The sequence below is a fragment of the Rhipicephalus microplus genome, unplaced genomic scaffold, assembly GCF_043290135.1.
Source record: "Rhipicephalus microplus isolate Deutch F79 unplaced genomic scaffold, USDA_Rmic scaffold_32, whole genome shotgun sequence".
NCBI lineage: Eukaryota > Metazoa > Arthropoda > Arachnida > Ixodida > Ixodidae > Rhipicephalus > Rhipicephalus microplus.
In genome coordinates this window covers 3,251,603-3,275,921 of record NW_027464605.1, presented here as the reverse complement: position 1 = coordinate 3,275,921, position 24,319 = coordinate 3,251,603, and the positions used below count along the sequence as shown (strand labels likewise).

The window sequence follows — 24,319 nt, the reverse complement described above, 5'->3', positions numbered from 1 at the left end:
GCGTAGCTTGTAGTCATGATTTACAAGACAATCATGTAACGGTTGTCATGTTTGCACCAGTCATATATCTTCGTCATCCATTCACTACACGTAATACCAGATTTGATATCGGTGAAGCTAGCGAAACGACCGTGAACGCATCATGAGCGTGGCATGTAGACATGTTCTTACATGACACGCATGTCACGATTTCCACGCGAGGGCCTGTCCTTTATGTTCGCCACGCAGTCATGTCATACCATACCAGTTTTGCGATGTGTCATGTGAACGAAACCTCTGCAGGAGCAGCAAGAGCATGACATGTAAATCATGGCATTCATGAAATACGTGCTACAATTTTCATGTTATGACTAGCAAATTATGCTCATCATAGAGTCCTCTTATGCCATAGCAATTGTGGAATAGATCCCGTTATTCAAACAGCAAGGAGAGCTAAATATGTTGTAGGTGGATAGATAGATAGATAAATAGATAGATAAATAGATAGATAGATAGATAGATAGATAGATAGATAGATATGGTCAAACTCACCGAAGTTCGCTAAGAAACGCTTGGCATTAAAAAAAATATAAGCCCTGCAAGGTTACCAGCCCGGACTCAGGTCATCCGGACATTTTTTTTTTTTTTTTTTGCGGTGAGGCAGAGCCTTTCCATCCCTGTCCAGGCCCGCTGAATTGCCCACATCTGGTCGTGCAGATCTGAGCTAGTCAGCGTACTTAGCCGTCGCTTCTAAAAAAAAAAAACAAAAAAACTCCCAAGCATTTCCCCGAGGGTGAACATGGTTAAGTGCGAATACACGGGGTGATGCTATGAGGGGTATTTATTAATTCGCACTATTATATTTATTAATCACACTATGGTGCCTTTATGGTGTAATGGTTCCTGGGAATCGCAATTTGATCACACGGCGGAGTTTACGTTAACTCACTGGCGAATGCCAACGGATTTTAACTTTACTCCCCCTCACGACCCGCTCTCGACGGGAGACTGAGAGAGAAGGTGGGCGTGCGAGAGAGAGGGGTGCGCGCGCAGCTGCGGCGAGCGAGGAGAGCGGAGGAGCGAGCGAAGGGGGAGGGGGTATAAGGCGCGTTACTGACACCGATATCAGCGTCGCGTCCGTGGCTTATTCGGTAGAGCGTCGCGCTGCGGCCCGCCAAGTCCTCTTTCTTTTAAAGATAGAGAGAAGACTGCGGACGCCGCCGACGGCGGTGGATGGTTTGGGGTCGCTTATAAAGTGTATTCACATTTAAAAGCTCCGGTCCTATGTTGTATTCGCGGTATATCTGTGGGGCGCGGTATTGAAAAAAAAATTTCTTTATCTGCGCATTACGACCTCTGTCTTGACGTCAGGCCCGTTCCCGAGGGGGCTGGGAGGAGCGAGCTAGGTGCTTGTCCCTCCCCCAAAATTCGAATGGGTTTTAATGTGGATAAATAATAAAAATATGGGTTTTTCAGGGTCTTCAATAACAGCCCACCCTCTCCCTCCCAAAACTTCCTGGCTATACGGGCGTGCCGGACGTTGTGATAATATTCTGTGGAGTGTCCTACCTGCAAACTGCATCTAATTTTACGAATCACGATGCATTACGTTTCTCTTTTGGCTTTCCAAAGTTACCCCACCGTGGTGGTCTAGTCGGCTGCTGACATGCAGGTCGCGTGATCAAATCCCGGCTGAGGTGGCTGCACTTTCGATGGAGGCGAAAATGCTGTAAGCCCGTGTGCTCAGATTTGGGTGAACGTTCAAGAACCCCAGGTGGTCACGATTAGCGTCTTTAATACTTATATGGGGATTTTGGGACGTTCAACCCCACATATCATCAGTTGGCTTTCCAAAGTTAGTAGTGAACAATGTTTTCTCTTGTTATACAGATGCACCTCCTTATTTAAACTATAGAAGCCACCGCAGTGCCATATAGTGACAGTGATCAGCTGCCACGGATGCCGACAGAGGGGTGAAAAGGGGCACTTGAACTCCATAAGCCACGCCATTACTCGCCCTCCCCCCTCCCACGCCGCTGTGCAACACAGGTTTAAATACTCCACGACGCAATCCTGCCGTTGCCCATGTCTACTGCTGACCCGAAATAAGCTGGTTCGATACCGCTCGTGGCGATAGCGCATTCGATGGAGGCGATATGCCATAGGCCCATGCATATGGGTGCACTGAGCGATGTCACTGCAAATTATAAAACATAAGGTGGTCAAAATCACACGGCATATCTCATAGCCCGAGTCGCTAGATATTCATAGCTCAAACATTTCTGAATATCTATTTAAAGGGGGCCCTGCAACACTTGTTGAGCAAGGTCAGAAAACGCGGCCAATCGGTAGTCGAGGCTCACGAGAACACGTGAGCCAAATATTAAAGCGCCCCACGTGGCCTGGAGTTAACAGTAAATTATTACAGCTAAAAATTACTCCACTTTCTCTCGACAAATGATGCTCACGTGTTAAAAAAAAAGGAGAAAGAGAAAAAGGCTCAATGTCAGGAGGCGCGCGTGACGTATTCCTTCTTCCGCCATTCTATCCCACCCTGCTAGTTTTCGGCGCTTCTGTCGGGACAACATAAGAAAGACAAAAATTACAGAGTGCGACAAATATTTGTCCGAAGTGGCCTACCTTTACATAAGAAAGTAGCGAGTCGATCTAGAAATGTACGCAGACGAGCAACCTTCGCGATTATGGTATACAGCTCTGCTAGCTGGTTCAATGGGGCCACACAAGTCAGAGCTTGGAATCCCAGCATCAACGTCTTAGACGACGCCGGTGATGACGTCAGAGCCTACTCGGATGTAGGAGCAGACGTTCATTCCATCCAGTTCTGTCACGTTTCTTAGTGCATTCAGCGAGGTTGCATGCAGAACATTAATAGCCACGATGTTCTCACGCGGCTTCACTCGGATATCTATGATTTCGCCTGGCACCAGAGAAGCGCCGAAACAGACTGCCTGTTGAGGCGCTTCGTAATGCCGTTGGTGTCCACAGAAACGGAAATGGCGGTGTTGGCCTCTGATATGCGTGCTGCTGTTTCATTCGGTGTATTCGGTGATGAAGAGGCCATGGTGTTTCGTCTCGTCGCTTTTCGACTCGTCACAAGTTAGATATCGTGGTCAGAAGGCCCCTCGCATGGCACTGAGTAGACTTCAGTGTCTTCACTGTCCTGGACGCGGCCGCCGCCAACGCTGCAGGACCTGACAGATATTTGAATTGCATCAATCTACATAACCAATGAACGCAGTAGCAGTCTTCACTAATTTCATATATTACAGCGCAAAAAACGTAAGAGACACTCGAATTGCATGCTGCTAAGCAATGAGGACTGTTGAAGCGCTGAAGCAAAGGAAGGCCAGATTAGCAAGTTATAGAGAAGTCATAGCTACCACCATTGGTAACTACTTCACGGAGCATATGAATGTCTTCTTCAGCATTCAAGACACGAAAAAAGACACATCATCAGATTTACAATAAAGCGTAAAGCGTTTGCCACTCCAAACATATCACTTGTTGTAACTATAGGCCTACAAGAGATAGGCCTACAAAAAGCCAGTTTTTTCAAACACAGTGGCCTCAATTATGCAAGCGAAGCTTGTGTTGACCGACCTGTAAAAGTGCCGATGGTGTTGTTCCAAAAAAGACCCTTCTCACCTGCTGTAAACCCTCCTAATGCACAGCTGACGCGTATCAAGTAATAAATAAAACAATGACTTTTTTTTCAGAGTTGGGGTTTGAACCCGGGTCCCCCCGATATGAAACGGAGTGTTTCATGAACACGAGACCATGCACCACTTGCTCATTGTGATCTGAACTGGAGCCTTCCACCGACGATGTAAAAAAAAAAACAAGTAGGAAGCGGTACACTGTCTATGGGCGCTTCATTGTAACACAATTTCGTGTTGGCGACTAAAAGCGATCTGCTGGACAACACGTTTAGTCGGTATCAGGCATTGCACACTTCAAGAAAATTCCAACTTCGAGAAAATTAAATTCCCAACGCACATTCTCGTGATCGCGCCATGGTCCTTTCGTTGGATCGTTTTATACCAGCTGAGGAACGCTGGAAAGAAAACATGAAAGACGTCATGCCCATTCAGCCCGAATACAGCGTTCAGCAGATGGTCGCTGTTTTGGGAAAATGGGTGTCCTCGCCTTTTCCCTAGTGGGGAAGGGCTTCGATTTTTTTTATCGTTACCTTGACAACCACTGTATCGCATTTTTGAAAGGGTGGCGAGTCTGTTGCGGGCGTTCGGTGACTTTTCTCCGAGCGCACTCCCTCTTATAATCTAGAGCAATCTCTTTCCATCTGTCAACGTTGCGTGATATACAACGTTACATCGTGTCTCTATGATATCCGTCGACTTTCGGCTCCAAAGCTCACATATATCGCTGGCAATATGTGCCTACTTTATACTTTTGCATACAATAACTGCCAGGTAGTCCTCACTAATCTCTCTGGGGTACCTGTAGAGTTCTCTGCAACTTAACCGTGTCATTACGGAGATTTCCTTCTTGTGGTTCGTGAAAAAAATATCCTTAGCTACGGCTTAGCGTTCAACAGAAATTACGAACTCAATCAGCAAATATTGGATCATCACCCATCACTAATCACCATGGTTCCGTGACGCGTACCTGTACAAGTTGCTTTCTACGTGGTTGTGTCATATTTTAATCAAAATGGCCCTTTATGAACACAGCTTGGAGCAGGAACTCTCTTTTTGCGCCAGGGTACCACGCGTCACATCAGTTCTCCACTCATTTAACCTTCAAACACCTTGCGTCCATTTCTTGCTCCTTTTAAGGGCGTAAGTAGCAAACCATGTTTGCTTTATACGTGCCACATTAAGTTCGGCGTAACACACCCTCTGGTAATCATAAACCTGCTTGCACAACCGTACCATGTATCACCGTCCAATATGTAAATTCAAAGTCCAATATGTAAATTCAAAGCCTGGGCAGGCGCCAAATCCGGTGCTAGACGGGGCATCCTCTGTGTTCTGATGGAGTCCATGTATAGGTGCGTTATCACCCTTTCACTGATGTACTATAGTGAGCGCGCTAGCTATACCTTTAACCAGCCGATTTTATCGGGAGCCTTTAGCACCAGCTGGCCGAGCTATAAAGCTCTGGCGTGCGCAAATACCAAATTACCTGCGAGTTAGGCGCCAATCCGGCGCCAATAACGGTGGCGAAGTTTTCATCTGAATGTAGTACAGAGTTGCACAAATGGAGACATATGGACGAGGCGCCTTCGGAGTTCCAAAGCGTCCTAATTACTGGCACTCTCGTGCAGTGCAATGTAGATATTCTGTTCTTCCTGGCTGTCTGACATATTCTATAACCAGGTGTTTCAATTGCGCCCTCAATTATAAACAAATCAGGCAAATGATATTGTTGTTCGATACCTTCGCGATTACACTTCTTCTATAGCCAGGCACCTTGAGATGGCTAAACACATCATTTGACACTGTATTTGGTAGATGTAAAATAATTTACCTTTTTATTTAGTTGAGTAGTGGAGGTAGGTGGCTATGCTAACTGGGATAATTGATATACTTCGTGCGGTGAACCCTTTGCATCTTCGAGATTTCGAAGAAGCGGCCTCTATATAGTAATGATTGCGCAGTACTCGCTCGAGTTCAGCGCGGAAACAAAAACGCGGAAGAGCGCAACTGTTATATAATTCGGCTACGTCCAGAATGAGGGAGTGTCGTTATATAGACCGTCAACCGACATGGTTACGTGGGGGTGCGGTCTACGCTTGCAATCGCAGAACGCATTGAGAACCCAAGTTAACATGCACGCAAGAAGTACCCCTCTGTAATTACCGTCCTAAGCAATGATGTAGTTCTGGCGGCTTGCTCGTTGTGCTCGTTGGTGCTTTGGTTTCGGCTTCACCCTTGACTTTGGTTGGATTTCATTAGGACAGAATAATTACTCGACGCCGAATTTTTTATATCTCGAAGCTGCGTTGGTTTCTTCGCATGAAGAACTTCAATTCACGCCTTAGACATAACTGCCTAACTCTTCTAATAAAAAAAAACATAATTAACTTGACATTTTCATTTGCTGTCACAAATTATGTCTCTCAACATCCCGAGACGCCTGCCACCGGCGGAAAGGCAGTTGGGAAGGCAGTGATGAAATATCGTATTTTCTCATATTTTAAGGATTTTGGATGTAGTTTTTGAAGCATCCTGTATATACATGCGCGAAAACCAACGTCTCTCAGAAAGCTTATATTTGTTTTGTTCTTTTCAGATGAAGGTAAGAGCTGTACGCATGCACGGTTAACAGCTGAAGATGTAACGCTGCTAATACTCCACTGGGACGCGGTATAGAGGGGCTTACAGTTTTGTAACGGGGCAGGAACACCAGCGAACCCTTACGAAAACGCAGCGAACCCTTGTGAAAGACTTACGTGTGTGCAGCATATTTGGCCATCAAGGCTTGTTCCTCCGAAATTGCTCCGAGTTTCTGGCATAAGAAAAAAAAAAACAAGCACCCAGTCACAAGCTAAGCGCCTCGCACGGATTAACTTCAGACACACTTGAGAGAAAAAAAAAGCAGAAGTAGGAGCGAGCGGATCGTTATTTTACCATTCCTTCTAAAGCCATAGTATGTATATGTTTGCAGCAAATGGCCGAAGGAAACGAAAAGGGGTGTTCGGTTATTATAAGCTATTGGATGCTCGTTCGGCTCGCTCAGGCGCGTTTATGAGAAAAGGAAGCGCAACGAAAACTATGCGGAACCGAGAAGAAATGAATAAATAAGACGTGCACCGAAGCGGGAGAGAACGGAGTGAAAACGAGGAGCGAATGGAAAAGCTAGGTGTCGCCGACATCGGCTTCTCTCGCGTTAAGCCTAGCCGCGAGGGCGCGCGCGCATCAGCTGCGTGTCCATTAGCGAGATTGGTTGGTGCGTGCGTGCGTGCGTGCGTGCGTTCTGCGTGAGTGAGTGAGGGAGAATACGCGTGTGTGAGTGCTTTTGTTTATGCCTGGAGAGGAAAAAGGCCCTGTGTCCCAGGAAGGAAGCTATAGGTTGACTTTTACGAAACTCGTATGTCGCGTGCCGTCTCTTTATCGGCGAGTGTCGCTTTCCGTCTTCTTCCGGCGCCCCCTTTTCCGTCATACGCGTCTTCCGCCGTTGTTTTTCCGTCTCTCACTACATGTGCGTCCACATACAGCTCGTTTTCTCCTTGCTTATCGTTTCGATTCTCCGGCCTTTATCTCTTTTTCGGTCGACGTTGACCGGTTATTCAAACCCTGGAACGAAAAAAAAGTTTCTTCTTTTTTGTGGGGAGAGGAAAAGACAAGCAAAATCCGTATCGTCATCAATCAAGATTTGTCTCAATTTGAATCTGCCACGCTCGAGGCCGGCATCACCCGCCGCTCTTTTCGCTTTTGCCGGGATGACCGAATGTTCTTGTACGTTGGAAAGAACGAAGGGGAGCATGGACAACGTGATATCTTCGACAGAGATAGGGAGAGAGAGAAAGAAAGAAATAGGGAGCACGTACCCGTGACGAGGTAAGCCTTTTTGAGACGCAGAAACGAGTGGACGTGATATCGGAAGGGTGACTCTCGTCGTTTTGTGATCGGGCAAATGAGACGGAGAACGTGTTGCTTTCCTTCTTATTTTCTTTCTTGCTCTTTTTCTTGTTCATTTCTTTTTTTCTCTCTTGCTCTCTCTCTCTTTCTTTCTTTGGCTCTTTTTTCTTGCTTTCATTCCTTCTCTTTCTTTTTCTTTCCTTCTTTCCGTCTCTCTTTCTATCTTTCCTTCCTTTCCTCATTTTCTTTCTTTCTTTCTTTCTTTCTTTCTTTCTTTCTTTCTTTCTTTCTTTCTTTCTTTCTTTCTTTTTTTCCTTAATCAATGAACGTTCGTCGGTATATGCGCGTCTCAGAAGCGCCTTCTAGCTAGTTCCTTACTCCGGGACATTACTGTGAGTTTTTAAATGAAGCAAAATGAAAAGAAAGAAAATAAAGATAGAAAAAAAGACCACTACAGTGCCATCACACGCATTTATACGGCACCTTTTTTTCCAATTTGGTGTTGATGTGTGCACCCTTGTGGAATTGCCATAGAGAAATACTATAATGCACACGATACACAATCCGCCTCTGACTCCGAAACAGATGTCAATCTTTGTCGCTTTGTCGCGAACCTTCGCAACCCGGTATCTTCAGCTGCGGCCAGACTGTAACCGTTTCCGCAGTGTATAGGAAACGTAAAGGTTATGTTGGTGCAACTTCTTTTCACGCATTTTCTCAGGGATTAGAAGCCCAACCTATACGTGCAGATCTTCGCTAAAGCATGATTGATCAGCGCGGTACACTTTTCTACTTCTTCATAACGCCATGTATACACGGCGCTATGAATGAAATATGGAAGAGTCAAGGAAGGTATAGGCTGTAAAGCGCTACAGATCCTCTCATTTTTTTTAGCCTGCCCTTATGTATACAGTGAGCTCATCACGGTCGATATTGCCAGTTAATCTTGGTTTCCCGGATGTTATGGTCAGCAGACGCGGAAGTTATAGCCCACAAAACATGGTAGTAAATCTCATTTGGGCCAGCCTTTTGCAAAGAAATGTATGTTTGGGCACTCCCGTTATAACTACACCCGGAAGAGGGTGTAGTTATATCATCATCAGCTTGATCACTACGGCCACTGCAGGGCAATGACCTCTTCCATGATCCGTCAATCAACCCAGTCTTGTGCTGTTTTCTGCCACGTAATACCTACAAGCTCTTTTAATCTAATCGACCCACTTGCCTTTCTGTCTCCCCTTCGTGCGTTTGCCTTCTCTGCGAATCCAGTCAGTTACCGTTAATGACCAGTGGTTATCCTGCCTACGTGCTACGGGCCTGGCCCATGTACATTTCTCCTTCTTGATTTCAACTATGAAATCCTCTACCCCGGTTTGTTCCCTGATCCACCCTGCTCTCTTCTTGTCTTTTAAGGTTACACCAATCATTTTCCTTTCCATCGCTTGCTGCGTCGTCTTCAATTTAGGCTGAACCCTTTTTGTAAGCCTCCAGGTTTCTGCTCCGTAGGTAAGTACTGGCAAGATGCAGCTGTTATATTCTTCACTCCTGAGGGTTAGTGACAGATTACCTTTCATTATTTTGAGAATGCTTGCCGAATGTGATACACCCCATTCGTGTTCTTCTAGTTACTTCAATCTCGTGGTTTGGCTCCGCGCTTATTACATGTCCTAAGTAGACATGTTTCTTTACAACTTCCAGCGTCTCTCCACCTATAGCAAAGAGCTGCGTTCTGCTGAAACTGTTCCACATTACTCTAGTTTTGTGCATATTAATTTTCAGGCCTACTCTTCTGCTTTCTGTGTAAAGTTCAGAAATCTTGATCTACAATTCTTTCCCTGAGTTACTCATCAAGACAATGTCACCAGGGAATCACAGGTTACTAAGATACTCTCTATTAACCCTTATCCCTAACTCTTGCCAATCGAGGGCCCTGAAAACCCCCTGTACACACGTTGTGAATAGCATTGGAGAGATCGTGTCTCTCTGTCTTACCCCCCTCTTTATTGGCATTCTGTAGCTTTTTTTATGGAGAACTATGGTGGCTGTGGATCCGCTGTAGATTTCTTCCAGTATGTTTATGTGTTCGCTGATGCCCTGATTTCGTAGTGCCCGCATCACTGATGATGTCTCGACTGAGTCAAATGTATTCTCGTAATCTATGAAAGCTATGTATAGGGGCTAGTTGTATACTGTGCATTCTCTATTACCTCATTGATAGTATGGATATGGTATATTGTGGAGTAGTCTGTACGAAATGATGCTTGGTCTTTTTTTTTGATTAGACTCTAATGTCCTCTTAATTTTATTAGCTATTATTTTTGTAAACAGTTTGCAGGAAATGGACAGTAAGGTGATTGGCCTGCAATTTTTCAAATCTTTGACATCTACTTTTTTATGTACTAAAATAATGTTGGCGTTCTTTCAAGATTCTGGTATCTATCCCGTAGAGAGATACTTTGTCTATAAGGTGCCAAGTTTAACTAACACAATTTCCCGCTATCGTTCAGCAGGTCCGTGGTGGCCTTATCCTAACCAGTGGCTTTGCCTCTTTGTATTCGTTTTATGGCTTTTATTACTTCACCTGTCGTTACTGGTAGGATGTTGAATTCCTCTGGGATATTATTACTTCTTACGATATCATCTTGGTTGTTTCTCTTCCAGTACAGCTTCCTGTAGAACTCCTCCGCTAAATATACTATATTGGTTATGACATTGCCTTATTTATTCCTAAATGCATACATCCGATTTTCGCCTAAGCGCAAGTTTGTCTTCTAAGCTTTTAGACTTCTGCCGCTTTTTACAGCCTGCTCAATTCTCTCCATGTTATATCTTCTGATATAGGCTACCTTGCGCCTATTAACTTATAAAGCTGCACTAGCACTACATTGTTGGTTGCATTTGAGGCTTTCATGCTTTGTCGTCTCTTTAGGCGGTGGTCCCACTCTGGTCGCAACTACTCCGCCTTTTACGCGTTGTTTGTGGTTGCACTGGGCTCGCTGCGCATCACAAAGAAAACTGAATTGGGATACTTCAGAAAGAATATTACCCCCCCCCCCCCCCCTCTTTTTTTAATGACATCTGATTTTATTGCCTGGTCGGAAGCGTTACCTAGTAGCAATGAAAATATTATGAGCAACAAAAGCCTTTTCGCCGTACAAGACTTCGTTGTACTGCGAATATGGCGAAACTATTCAACATAACAAAGCGGAATTTAGTGTGCCTTCAGAGGAAGTGCAGTTCAAGGTTTTTATGAAAAGATATTGGACATAACTAATGTGTAATTTATATACGTTCCAATAAAATTGGCAAAATAACGAAAGATTGTGTAGGAATATCTTTTTTCTTTCTTTACTTACCAGAACCATAATATTTTGTGCCTATGTAAACTACATTAGACTTATTTCCCATGCAAAGTCGCTTATGCTCTGACAAAAATTTGATGAATTATTATTATGCCAACGGGCAGTTTATGGCTGTACTTGGTCACGCATTACCGATGAAGCGACGAAACTGTACAAGCTGATACTCTGAACTTCATTATAATGAAGCAGCAGGCCCCTTTCTGTGATTCTAAGGAGAGAAAATTCTTTTATCTTTATCAGGGGACTTAAAAGACAGCATTGAATATAGCAAAGTTTTCTGCTGGACAGTTCCGTAGAAACACGCTTTTTTTCTTTTAGACGCTAACTACCAACGAGTATTGCACATTAGTAGATGCATATTGTGTTTTGTATGTATTTGTGCTCGCTAACTTGACCACTCAGTGCTTCAAACAAAATATTTTCAATGAATCATAAATCTCACTGGCGTTTTTTGGTGGTAGCTACATCTATGAAATGAAAAAAAAAAGGCAGATCCCACGTACAGAGGGAATCGATGATATGCGAAGCACGAATGAGAAAGGTTGATATGTCACTTTAAGATCAGCACAACGTTACGAGGTGGAGGTAAATAATGCCGTACATGACTTCCGTGTTATGAATATCGTGCTCGGATGTGTCATTTACCTTCGTCATCTATTCACGTCAGGTGATACCAAGTTTAGTATATGTGGGGCTAGCGAAACGGCCGCAAGCACACTATGAACGTGGTATGTTTTTTCATGTTCTTACATGACAAGCGTGTCAGGATTATCATGTTTGCACCAGTCATACAATTTAGTCATCCATTCACGTCACGTAACACTAAATTTCGTATATAGGGAGCTAGCAAAACAGCCACGAGCACATCATGAAGGGCCCAATATACTCCAATGAATCGTTGACGCGCGCGCACGCTGGGCGCAGCGACTCTAGGTTAGCAAAACGCGAGCACACTATCTGACGCCAGGAGCGACCGGCGTCCGTCGGCGCGGCCCGACGACAACCGGCGTGAAATGCGACATGCTGCCTTTTGCGCCGATGCGTTACACAGACAACACTGCATCTCCGTCTTTTCGTGATGAAGGGACGCCAGACGTGCTGAAACGTGCATGCGTCAAAGCAACCAGCGCCTGGCGTGGCAACGCCGGTGTGACGCGACCAAATGAACGCCGGTGAGCTCGCGCACCGCGTCACGTCGAAGTGTATTGGCGCCTTGACTGTGGCGTGTAGTCATGTTCTCACATGACACGCATATCTCATGATTATCATGTTTTCACCAGTCACATACCTTCGTTATCCATTGAAGTCACGTGATACCAAATTTAGCACCTGTGAAGCTAGCGAAACGGCCGCGAGCGCACCATGAGTGTGGCATGTAGTCATGTTGTGGCATGACACGCATGTCGTAATTATCATGTTTGGATGTGTTATTTACGCATGTCGTCCTTTGCGTCGCGTAATACCAAATTTGGTACTTGTGAAGCTAGCAAAACAGCCGCGAGCGAATCATGAGCGTAGCACGTAGTCATGTTGTTACATGACACGCATCTCATGTTCATCACGCTTGCCCCAGTATCATACCTTTGTCATCCATTCACGTACCGTAATACCAAATTCGGTATATGTGACGCTCGCGAAACGGCGGCCAGCGCATCATGAGCGTGGCATGTAGTCATGTTGTTACATGACACGCATGTCATGATTTTCATGTAAGGGTCTGTCGCTTGTGTTTACAATGCAATCATGTCATACAATACCAGTTTTGCAACGTGCCATGTGAACGAAACCACTGCATGAGCTGCAGGATTATGAAATGTAAATCATGACATTCATGACAAACATATGATTTTCATGTTATGACCAGTATGACATGTTCTTCCTACAGTCATGTTATGCCATACCAGGTTTGGTGTCGATATCATTATCGAAACGGCTAGGAGAGCTAAAAGTCGTAGGCGGCTATAGATAGATAGGTAGATAGATAGATAGATAGATAGACAGATAGATAGATAGATAGATAGATAGATAGATAGATAGATAGATGAGCTCAAAGTAGCTGAAGTTCGCTAAGAAATGCTTCGTATTCGAAAGTAGTGGGACACAACTCAACATCAGCGTCCCACCGCTCGTTGAAGGCAACACTTCTTATTCAATTAATAAATAAGAATAATAAAGACGAAATAACACTTAAGCATTCTCAAACCATACCCTGTTACGCAAAATTCATGTGATGCCCCTACCAATATGTGACTCATTTACTCGAGTCCCCCCTGTAGGAGAAGCGGGTGGTATTTCCTCCATATCGGGGTTCTTTCATATGCGCTGTATACGTCTAATTCTAAAAAGAAAAAAAAAAACCCATTAATTTGGTCTTCAAAACCTTTTTTTTTACCGTGACGGTCCAAATATGGAGTTGCCGTTAAATGAAAGCCCACTCAAAGTCACAAGCCTTATTTATAAGAGCGATCACGTTTTCGAATAAAGAAGGAGTACTTGTTCTCCAGCAATAGGCTGGGCTGCACGAGCGAGCTATATATATAACACCGAACAAATGGCACGGCACCAATAAGAAATTTTTCATTTGTGTGGTCCCGGGATTTATATGAAGAAAATAGTTCAATCAGCTGCGCTGACTCTTCGCGAGATTCGTTCGCACTGAATAACTAAATAATGCGGGCACATACCTAAGCAGGTTTATGAAAACCAACTGGTGCGGCACGACCACACAGGGTAGCTAAATGTGACATGTTTCCTATGATATGTGAAAAAACCCTAATGTTGTTTTTGTGAGGTTAGATCAATTTCATTAAAAGGCTGAATGCACGGAAGAACGCTGGAGGGAGGGCTTTCTCTATGCGAACCGCGCAGCTTGATTAAATAGCCATATTACAACAAAACTGTGAACAATGAAGCTCACTATAGTAAAAGCCTCCAAATATTCTGCGCTCCCTGGTGTTGTTCTTCAAAATGCGCTTGCATCGATGTACACGAAGGTACTTCTGTGAATAATCAGCTTTCATCTATGGCCGTAGATGCCTGGATAGGGAATGAAACCTCTACTAAGCGCAGCAGCACCTTCCGCTCTTTTAGCCTCGAGAAGCACTGCTTTATATAATGAAAAAATTTTGCACAGAGAAGCGCACCACTTACGGACAGATTTAGCCAAGACAATAATCCATTTTCTTTTAGATTTCAACAGCATGTTTACAGGGAGGGGTGCATGCAGATTTCGCTACGCAATATGGCTTCGCTACTTTTAAAGACGATAGTCTTTCTTGGGGACCTTCGGCGCAAAAATTTTGGTCTGTCTGTCTGTCTGTCTGTCTGTCTGTCCGTCTGTCTGTACATTTGTCTGTTTGTCCACTCTTAACGACATCGGGTACTTGAAACGGTCGACCCCATCCGCAGCGCCCACATATGTTGCTCAAGGTTGAGCGTTCATGCTTGTGCAATTGACAATTAAAAAGCAATTATTGGGCATGTCTGGGGCACCACAACAACACGTATATATTCTGCATGTGCTTCTCTTACCAGAAAAGTCATACATAAGTAATATTAAGGACCATAGCGCTTATCACGCTGCGCTGACCATGCAACACTTGCACGGAAAGGAGAGTGTTTCCCACGGAAAGGAGAGTGTTTCCAACGCTTTGCTAAAATGAAACGGTGGTGGCACCTACCCATCGCCTTGCGCTCTACACCTTATCAACTCTGAGATGGGCGCGCACACCCGTCTCGGAGCCACGCATTTTGTTTTCTAAGACAACTGCCAGATGGCGCTTTTGTCTCACGTGTGACGTGACTTGATGTGCTCGTTCACCTCCGCTGCACGCTCGAGACACTCTAACGCAGCGCCTCCAGAATACCATTCACCGATTTTTTTGCGCAGAACATCAAATAAATGTCTTGTTCACTCTCTCCACACGCAAGAGTATCATCTTTCGACACTTGCTGATTACATGCAGATACGGGGCCAATTTTTTACTTTAATTTTTTAATTGCAATATGGGTTTTCATATGTATGCGCCCTTGCCTGTCCTTAAAAGAAGCATCTACGTAATTGTCGTGTCCATTTTGGCGTACCATCTTGCATTATAGAAAAGGCAGGCAGATTTGACAATAGGAAAAAGTTAGCTGTAATTCAGATTGTGACAAATAATGATAATTGAGTTCAAACAAAAAGCGACACAAATCTTACAGTGCTATCAAAAAAGGCAAGCTTATAACTTTTTCCCCAGAGTAACACGTTTCGTCCTTCAGATGACTTTGAACGGTTTCCTTGAGATTCAAGATGTCTTATTACCATGTCAACGATGGTATTGAAGGTCAAGCGGGAAAATCCCCCTTGAGAACGCCGCAACTGGTCCATGTGGATGCGGATACCTCGTTCCTTATAGTCGGGCCTCTTTGTCTATACTACTGGTACTAGTCTAGTCTGGATATCTGCTTTTTGGCCTTGCTCTTTGCCGGTGATGCTCCTTGACTGGACTGCGTAGACTCGACGTCCCAGCGTGCAGCGGTCATCTGCTTTTGTTGGCCAAGTCATCGACGGCCCTCTTGCTCTGGTTGCCACTCTGCTGTCTTCGTAAAGCTTTTGTAAATAGAGGGTATTCACCGTGGTTTCGGGCTACTGGGAAGCATACGGTGATTTTCCTCTGCCGTGTGTTGAGACACGGCTGAACCCCGATGTAACGGACAGAATGGCCGGGATGTTGACCAATGGGCAGCATCTGTGTTTTCCTTTTGGCCTTGGAAGGAAGCGGTGGGAGTCCTTGACGCAGCGTAAGCGCTGGTACTATAGGAAATGTATGGATATTCTCCTGCATGGTTATTTTGTCCAGACAGTGGTAGCAATCGTCGACGCGACTGGGACTTTGGCAGAGCATTTTGAAGAGTTGAAATGGAACATGACAATTTCTCGGCCTTGGGTCGTGGCTCCTTGGGTCATGACGCCACGGGCACACTAACAGGGCAGTTCGAGAAGGTAGGGAGCGAGCCTCCTCTTCGGTCTTGAGTGGAAGCGGTGGATATCTTCAACGTGGTGTGGGCTTTGGGCGACACCTCGCACTGATAACAAAGGCACATGTCATCTCCTCGAACTTTTTTCGACGACGCGGTGGCGATTTCCTACGTATCAGGGACATTGATGATGGCGTTGGGCGAAATGGAAACGAGTGTGACTTCTCATAGGCTTTGGCTTGATGCCGTGGTGGCAGACAGAAGAATGGCCGTGGCTTTGGGCTTCCCGATGTGCTCTGCTTCGAGGGCTCGACTTTCTCAAATAGCATTCAGCTTCTTCTTGGGACCCGTAATTTGTGCGTCGCAGGCCGGACTTCAACTCAGAGGTCCGAGCAGGCTCGCATCCTTCTGTCTGCGCGTCAGCATCGCACGTTTGCTGCATGGCCAACAATGCACGTGAAAGGCGAATACGCAGTGAAGAGACCTGGCTCTGGGTATTCCTCATTCTACACGTAGTCGGTTCATTGTTTCCACCAACCCCGTCAGGCACGTAGAAACTGCTGTCTGAGGAAATCACTCTTGTTCGTTGATGCACGCCATCACCAGCCATCGCGTCCTGCATGGTGCAGTCACTACACGACGCGGTAGAAGTTTCATCCAGAACGTCGTCATCATTGTCGGAGTTGTGGTGGTACGCGAGCGTATACAAATATCCATAACTAACTTCAAATCCTGGAGAGTGGTCCAGGAAAGCTGTGATCGTGCCGTGCATGTTAACAATAATCTGAACTTGTGAAATAATTGGCGCTTTCCGCAGGTCATCTTCTTCGGAGAGACCATACTCGCACAAGACATCTCGTAGCTGTCTCATAATGTGCACCGAGTTTAACTCGGTGATCTTCGGTTTCGGAGTGGCTTGTATGAAGACTTCGTTGGTTGTGAAACCATTTTGACCTGCGGCAGATTTGAAGGGGCTCACACTGCATTTATCTTCACCGAATTGCTTGCCCTCGTTCGGCCTCGTCCGGGCAGTTGTGCTATTTTAGCTTTAGCGAGGCCCTGCGAATTAAATCCTTGCGTAGCGTTTCTGGCATCAGTAGACTGTCGCTTACCTTGATCAGCTCGCTCTTGCATCTCGAAATGGTCAAGGAGTTTTCGCAGGTTGGTTTCCACGTTGGGTGGCATGTTGTCAGGGCTTCTACCGGTCGATTCGTAACCGCAAGACTGCTTTGGCTTCCATTTCATCCTTCTCTTGCGCTTTGGAACAACAGCGGTTGACATGACCTGAAGATTATTAGGCTTCAATAAACTAGGTGAAGCCCCTAAAGCACTGGTTCTGGTAGTCAGCTTCCGACCGCAGATGCAGCGAGAACACCGCGCGCCTATGATGACGACGACGATGATGATGATGATTCCACAGCCATGGCTCGTACCCACTCAGGGGGATCGGTCAAGAATCGACGACTTAATTCAGTAAGAATAGGTGCCTAGCGAGCACTTCTTCTTCTTCTTCTTCTTCTTCTTCTTCTTCTTCTTCTTCTTCTTCTTCTTCTTCTTCTTCTTCTTCTTCTTCTTCTTCTTCTTCTTCTTCTTCTTCTTCTTCTTCTTCTTCTTCTTCTTCTTCTTCTTCTTCTTCTTCTTCTTCTTCTTCTTCTTCTTCTTCTTCTTCTTCTTCTTCTTGACCTCCACACGTGGCACACAGCCATCGCCACTTTCGGTGCCTCTTTCATTTGGCGCAATCACATTTAGTTAAGCCACAGGAGCGTTTTCAACGCTGTAATAATTTTTCACGTAGAGTTAAAAATATTTGAATGTTAAGTGTGGCATATTTCAGTTTGTTTGTTTGTTTTCCCTAGCTAAATGGCACGTACCCATTTTGAGGGATTGGCCAAGAATGCAACGCTGAGACTGTTAAATGTTATGTTAGGCAAGCTATAAAATTAAAAACTAAAAATAAAGAAATAAATGACAATATTACGTAAAATATTCAATCTAACTACAAGTGATATGCTTTTGAGTTTGTATTCCAGACTGCCGTATTACCCTCATGGGAGCCATTTTGTAAGTTTAGATGTTAACCTAACGAAATGACGAATAATTTTATACACCAGATTAAAATAGTACACGTTGAGTATTTATAATGAAATTATACGCGGCATCAAAGGCATCCCTGTGGCAGTATCCCAAGCCTGAGGCACCGAAGCTTAAAACATTTTCCTCCGACAAGGTCAAGCCTAATTCAGCAAAAGGAGTAATTAGAAGTCGAGTTCTAATACAAGAGTATCTTGAACATGACAAAAAGTAATTTGCTATATTGCCAAGTTCTCATTGGCAGAGGGGTGATATCGTCAGACCAGCCCTCCACAAGTAAAACTTTAATGGTGGGACACGACATCGGAATCAGGTAATCGTCACTTCTGATTGTCGAGAATTGCTCCATTGCGGTTTCCACGAATATAGTTTGAATTGTTACTCGTAATGACTAATGAGTTCGTTTTCAACACTTTCTCCGGAGAAGTCAATTAGTTTACTAAGCAAGGCACCACCCGATTCAAGGCCCCCAGAGTGGGTTGCTCCAAGATGTTGAGAAACCAACCAAGCAACAGTTGGAGGGGATTGACCGAGTGTATAGAAGGTGAATTCTTCCCGTATTTTCTGCATTATGTTTTTCTTAGGTCTACCAGTCGGTTAATTACTGATTTGTGGTGTCACTTACTAGTAATTAGCTATGTCATGCGAGCAGAATTTAGCAAGATATTCTTTTTTAGCAAAATAGATTTTTAGCAAGATAGTCTCCGTGATATAGTCTTGTAGGGCAAAGAAAACATCCCTGTGTTGCACACCAAAGTACTGGTCCCAAAAGAAGAAGAACATGTTCTGATAGTTCCAGGCGCCGATTATATTAACCTTCGGTTTAATGGCCAATCCCCCGTATATAGTGGCTACGAGCCAAAACATAGGTACAAGGTAAGCCACTGGTCCCGCGCAACAGATTAGGGCCAAAGAGGGGGGAGTCCTCCAAGCGTTGTAAGTTTCGCACCTTTGCGACGCCAAGCGCCACCACGAAGACCGTAGCACTACCACAAAGACGACAATAGTTATAGCGCGAGAACAGAACGACGACGCAGAGACAAGAAGGACACGAAGTCTCTGCGTCGTCGTTCTGTTCTCGCGCTATAACTATCGTCATGTCATACCAACTAGCCCAAGCTGCCACCACGAAGTCTAGTTTTCGAAAAGATGGTACTAGTATGTGCTTTGTGACTCGTCAGCGCATTAAATAATCGACAAGTTATTAAAAATTGACCAATCGTTTAATTTTGATTAGAGAGAAGGCATAGGGGGGAGCTCAGTAAACCTGACTTATGAAAATTATAAGTAAGGGAGGTAGCGTTGCAACAAAATTTTGTGATGGGCACTTTACCATACTTGAACCAGCCAGATTCGCTGCGCCATGGAAATAAAACGCATTTATAGTCCGCATTATACAGTGCTGAGTCTCATCAACTTTGTCGATTGCATGTGTGCGAAATCGTGCCACCGTGATGCAGGCTCTTACAAGGAAAACAAAAAAATATCGGCATGGAGAGGGATATTTCTGCAAGAGAATCAGCTATTTCATTGTACAATATACGTTTCCTAGCTGAGAATGGGCTATTTTTTTTGCAGATTATGACTAATCCCCACTGTGTGGCTGTACTCGCGTGGACAAATGAAGGGGATATTTATGCAGCTAAAAGTAGATTTCACTAAATCATGAGGGCACTTGAATCATTTCGTTAAACCGGTAAGTTCATAAAATTGAGGATGAGATAATCTTGGCACTCCGAACTCTGAAACTGTAACGTAGCGTCAGCCGAGAGCTTCTGGGGTGTTTTATATGCCACTAATAAACACCTGCGCGTGTGAAAAGCCCTTAGGGGCAGCTCAAGCGTGCATTCCTCCCATATCCGACTGATACAGGTAACGTAGATGGTCACGTGAAGCTACGACAATCTGCCGATATTCAAAGAGTGAGAGAGCGAATGCAGCTAATGTGAGAGGAGGCAGAGCAAGGATGTTTCAAGGAGGCGATCAATCTGCCATCTGACGCACAAGCCTAACTAACTAACGAAACCCCATGTTTCTGTGGAAGTATTTGCAAGGACAACAAACCACTACTGCCTGGCACTATTTGTTATGTAAAAGCGCATCTGACTATAACGTACAGCGTCGTCAGTGTAAAACTAGCATCGTGACTAGAGTGGATAGAAGTTTTAACCCGGAAGTGTTACAGGGCACGTTCGAAGGAAGGTCATCTGTGGGAGGAGTGGAAATCACTACATTTTTTTTTGCTAATTGAATTCCGGGTAGACGTCTTTAAATCGAGTTCAGCCAGTTAATGACAACATTGAACCTTATGGGTACCTGTCGGAAAATGCAAATTTGATAATCAGAGCGAGACACTTGTAAAGTTGGGTTTCTTAAAATGGAGTTTTATTTGTACTAACCTTCTCTAGCTTTCCTTGCGAGAATGTAAAACTGCAGGCATCAAGCCAACGTGTTTAAAACTCTAGATGTGTTATGGTTGACAGGGAATTAATTTGATAAATTTCGAAACTTTCAGCATATTTGGACGATATGATTAACGTGCGCGGGTTTCCTTCTCAATGGAAAATAGTGCGTGCATGGCAATTCTATAGTCTGGCCATGGAAGTGATATCTACTACTACTACTACTTCTACTACTACTACTACTACTACTGCTACTACTACTACTGCTACTACTACTACTACTACTACTACTACTACTACTAGCCCCGCCGTGGTGGTCTAGTGGCTAAGGTACTCGGCTGCTGACCCGCAGTTCGCGGGATCGAATCCCGGCTGCGGCGGCTGCATTTCCGATGAAGGCGGAAATGTTGTAGGCCCGTGTGCTCAGATTTGGGCGCACGTTAAAGAACCCCAGGTGGTCGAAATTTCCGGACTCTCCACTACGGCGTCTCTCACAATCATATGGTGGTTTTGGGACATAAACATCACAAACAAATCAATCAATAAATCAATCAATCAATCAATACTACTACATACATACATACATACATACATACATACACACACACATACATACAATGCGGACGCACGACCCATGGCATAGGAAGCTTCGCCCCCAAAATTCGCAGCATGTGCGTTAACTGCCCGGTATCTGTGTCCAATCGGCGTCTTCTGTCTCTCATTGCTCATCAGCAGCGGTTGGCATGTTCCAGAAGGAAACACCGGTGTAACATTACGTGCTTTGCGCCTCCGCAGGTTTCTCTCCTGAGCAACGCCGTGATGAGTGCCAGCGTTAACACCACCGCCTGTGTCAGTGTTAGCGCAAGCCCTGGCTCTCAAATAAGTGCATCGTCTCCCGCTCGAGTGAACAATCTTCCCGCTGCTTGGCATCCACTTATAGTTCGCTTTAGCGGGAGATGGTGCAATCATTCGATGGAATATACATGCATTTTACCCACACTTTTCGACAGCATCGACAGTACGATAAACTTGAGCCACATATATGGAACCAACTTCCGGCAGAAGTTGCTTTGTTTCTTTTACACCTAACGCCGCGTCTATCTGGAACGACGATAGCCCCCCCTTTTTTTTGGGGGGGGGGGAGATGGAGGGTGCCGGTAAACATTTTTTTAGGCAGCTGCCACTCGATTAGCGTTTCTTTACCTTTGGCTAGGCTGGGTGAATAATCTATGTCATGAGCCCTCCGGACAGAGAGCTATATGCTTTGAAAGGGCAGTCTTTCCAACTCGAAACAGACCAGCCATCCCTTGTTCCGGCCTTCATGTTGCCGCTTTCCCAGAGGCTGCCCAGAACTTTGCTATCGCAAAACTTTTGATGGCAAGCAATTTCTTTTGCCCATGCATTCTATTTGGGAACGGAAGCGGAATGTATCCTTTGCGACTACACATGTTTCCTTGCTCGTCCAGCTGGACCCAGATGCATTCTTCTTATCTTTGAAACAAATGCTCTTGGGCTGCACTGCACGCTGTTTGTCTGTGTGCACATTTTAGGATCCACTGACAATGGTGTACAGAGGAACGAATAGCTACAGCCTTGGGCCTTTGAAAACATCGTCAAAGGCGCGCTGTTTACGCGTATGCTGTTCATCGTCACTGTCTGTACGCTTGCTCGGTGCAGCTTCCCACTCACTGGCAGCATTGTTCTCGCCATTCAATCGATGGTCATCTTCCCTCGTTTTCTGTTTTCCTTTCCGCGATACGTAGTTGGCGTCTGACATCTGCGATGTGTCTCTGTAGGCGTACGCGTCGTTCACTTCGTTGTTGACGTTCTGTCCCCCTCACAAGAACCACAAAACTCATCGCAAGAAAACGGTATTGTGTTAAGAGCGGTTGTTTGGTGCCCAGTAGGCCATGTACGTTTTTTCAAGTGTAACATGCACTCGTATTATTTGTCTTATTAGAGCAAAGGCATTACAATATCTTATGCGTGAGTGTCCTTGAACGAAATGCCAGTGTGAGCGCGGATCGGTACAATCACGTGACTTCTGAAGGATGACTTCAACCACAGGAGCTGCGCACTTACTTCATTTGCCGAAAGCGTGAAGCCGAGCCGAGACGCAGTGTTGGCCTGCAGTTTCACAGAGAGGGCGCTGGAAAACGCCGAGGACAGTCCTAGTGGGTTCCGTCGTGGCCGAAGAAGTATGCGATGCCAGAGGAGACTCGACAAGCTCGAAGCGAAGGACGAAGAGAAATACCGGTCAACGAATTCCGACGTGACATTTCAGTCTCTTAATGCAACGCCTCCTCTATTTCATGAATGCCAGGCAGATGCGCCTGATCCAGCCGTTCACCACCCCCTTTTCTAGCCCTTTCCTCGCTCTCACCTATCGCCTTGCCTTCGCGTGTGCGTTGCTGTCGTGGGGCAGGGAACCCTCTTATGCAGTGCCTCACGACGGAAGTCATGCGAAGTAATTTTTTTTTGTCAAGTTGTGTGCAGATCCGTGAAGCGGCGTCTTGCATTCTTCTTGATCACTACGCTGGCGGTCACACTGACTCTGAAAAGATACGGTGTTTTGAGATAACATGTCGCCGTTTGTGGCGCTATGCGGGCAACCAATGAGGAAGTGTCACCGAAACGTGACTACATGCGCTGCGCTCTCATGTGGTGGCGGCGTTGCTTCGAGCCACAAAAAAAAAAAGGAGCACGAAGGAACAAACCTGACAAACGTACGATATTGTGGTGAGAAACACGTCTATCGCATCTCCGGTGTAAAGCACTCAGCTTCAAAAGCACGTGTGACGCATGCAGCGCGACCACTCATGCAGCGTCGCATCGCGACCATTACCTGAACGAAGGCGGACCGACGACTCCCGTTCATAAGCGAGCGTTTGCACTGGCATTGACAGAAATAAAGAAGGAGGCGTTGCCTAATGCATGACCACTGTCTCTCGCCTGCATGTCGTCTAAACTATGAGATAAGAGTGCGCTCTACCCACTGAGCTATATTCTGAAGCGTATGCAGAAAGCTCCACAAACGCGCGCTTTATCCCTCAGACCTCGGCTACGCAGTGATCTTGGTTGGCGTGGACTGGTGTCGACGTTTTGGATCTTTGAAGATAAGCACTACACCATTCATGACATTGACGAGCGCCGACAGGGAGCGATTGGCTAATTCCAGCTTTCCGTGCAGCTAGACACATTCCAGCAGGCGCTAGTTATCTAAAAGAAGGGAGTGCAAAGTCTGCCTCGTGAATTGACTTAAAAGAGAGGAGGATCCCTGCGGCAAACCTTCAACACCCACCCCACCCCCATGAAGGGGAAGCCGGCTCATGCTTATGATCTTGAGCATCCATGGTGAAATGGAATCGCTCTTTTTCTTTGCGATATCTTTGAGCATTACTCTAGTTATTGGGCAATGTTAGCAGGCTGTGCAGCACAGCGCCGGTGCATGGAAGCACAGCCTCTAGCAAGAAGCACGTGTCACCAAAACACTGCTTTTCATTTATGTCGTCTATCAGACAATAGCACGCTCTCGTAGAATAACAGGAACGTGAGCAAGTTGATAGGAATACGTGTTAAAATAACTGGACATGCAAACACGAACACAAAAAGTAAACAAGCAAGACACTACAAACACAGAATAAAAAAATAAAATAAACCAAAAACACCTCTTAACTTCATTCATTAGTTGTTGTTTTATTAGTGTCTTGGCTTTCCTGAAACTGCAGGCGTGCGTCTTTGCACGCCTGCAGTCTCTTTAGCATGCTATCTATTGTGTAGCGCTGAACAGCAAGTGCTGGAAGTTCCGAACGGAGTGAGAACAACCCTCTTCATGGAAAAAGGGTGCCTTAGAAGATGCAACTTCGCGCTTCGACTCTAAACTCTCCGAGCCGCAGACGATACAAAGATTTGGCTGAGCTCTTTATTACAGTGCTTGCTTTCTTCATGACGTGGTTTTCTC

The 24,319-nt window shown here is 45.3% G+C and overlaps 1 protein-coding gene across 1 annotated transcript in view; it reads right to left on the bottom strand.

Annotated features, from left to right (window-relative positions):
- LOC119172823 (Thioredoxin-like) overlaps positions 1-22,460 on the bottom strand; it is a 61,041-nt gene extending 38,581 nt beyond the window's left edge. Inside the window, exon 1 of the mRNA XM_075884439.1 lies at positions 22,441-22,460. Coding sequence (XP_075740554.1) covers positions 22,441-22,445 — 5 coding nt within the window. The 5' untranslated portion in view covers positions 22,446-22,460. The remainder of the gene's footprint in view (positions 1-22,440) is intronic.
- Between the last annotated feature and the right edge of the window lie 1,859 nt (positions 22,461-24,319).